Raw genomic sequence first — 1118 nt, forward strand, 5'->3', positions numbered from 1 at the left:
GCCGACGCCAGGCCCGTACCTCGGTTGCAGCAGGGGAGAAGTGCCAGGCAGGCCTAGGGGACAAGGGGTGGGGATGAGGGCCCAGTCCAGTCAACCCCTCCGGCCACCGCCCCACCCACCCACAGCCATGGTCCAGAGGGCCACAGTGCCTCCCCAGACCCCAGGATAGCTGCAGGGATCTCGGTGTGGGGCACAGAGAGTGGTACAGAGGGTGATGGGGCAGAGAGTTCCCAAAGTGTGTGCCAGGGGACCCTGGCCTTGCAAGCTCCTCTGTAAAGTAAAGGTTCTACAATCAAACCCATGGGGAGGCACGGAGCTCATTCCCCTCTTATGGCTTCACTCTGCGTCCAGTGGACAAAGGCTCTGAGGAGCCCTGCAGAGGCCCTGAGAGCTCAAACGTGTTTGGTCACAGAACTCTCTTTCTCTGTAGCTCACACTAATATCCCGCAGCCCTGGAGGTTCCTCCGGAGTGTCGCCTCTGCCCCAACAGCCCAGTCTCCCGGGCTGTGCCACCCTCCATGCTTCCTGCCTCTTGTCTGTTGTCGCAATGCGACTGCCAGCTCCCGGTGGGAGGGTTGTGGGCTCCGGGCCCTTTGCAGGTGGCTGACCCCAGGGCAGGTGCTCCCAGACATCCAGCCGCTGATGTGGCAGAGCCGAGGGGCTGGGGGCGGGGGGCGAGAGCTGGGCAGAAGATGTGGCTCCCCCTGGCCTCTGACAGCTACGAGGACCCTGGGGCGGGGGCGGGGGACCTGTAGGGACCCGGGAGCGTCACCTTGCAGCAGGCACAGTACTTCCAGCAGAGCAGCAGCAGCAGCGCCAGGAGCAGCAGGAGGAAGATGAGCAGGGGGATGAGCCACCAGAAGGAGCCGGGAGGGCAGTCTAGGAGGAGGAGGAGAAAGGTGGTGCTCATCCCTGGACGCGGTCTGATGGGCCCCCCACCCCCGGCGGCCGGGCGCCAGCTCACCCTTCTTCCTGTGCACCAGGACGGTGCTGTTGGGCCCGGGCGTGCCGTCGCCCTCCACGGTGTAGCTGTAGTTACAGTCGTCCTCCTCGTCCCGGAAGGAGCAGTGCTCCACCACCTCCTCCGCTGCACCCACAGGCAGTCAGCAGGCGCCCCT

The 1118-nt window shown here is 65.2% G+C and overlaps 1 protein-coding gene across 1 annotated transcript in view; it reads right to left on the minus strand.

Annotated features, from left to right (window-relative positions):
- Positions 1–1118, minus strand: part of ITGB4 (integrin, beta 4) — a 54813-nt gene that overhangs the window by 43528 nt on the left and 10167 nt on the right. The window contains exons 16-18 of the mRNA XM_014531747.1: positions 965–1087; positions 773–879; positions 3–53 (exon numbers count right to left, since the gene is read on the minus strand). Of these exons, the coding sequence (XP_014387233.1) occupies positions 3–53; positions 773–879; positions 965–1087 (281 nt within the window). The remainder of the gene's footprint in view (positions 1–2; positions 54–772; positions 880–964; positions 1088–1118) is intronic.

This window comes from Myotis brandtii, unplaced genomic scaffold, assembly GCF_000412655.1.
Source record: "Myotis brandtii unplaced genomic scaffold, ASM41265v1 scaffold825, whole genome shotgun sequence".
NCBI classification, from domain to species: Eukaryota; Metazoa; Chordata; class Mammalia; order Chiroptera; family Vespertilionidae; genus Myotis; species Myotis brandtii.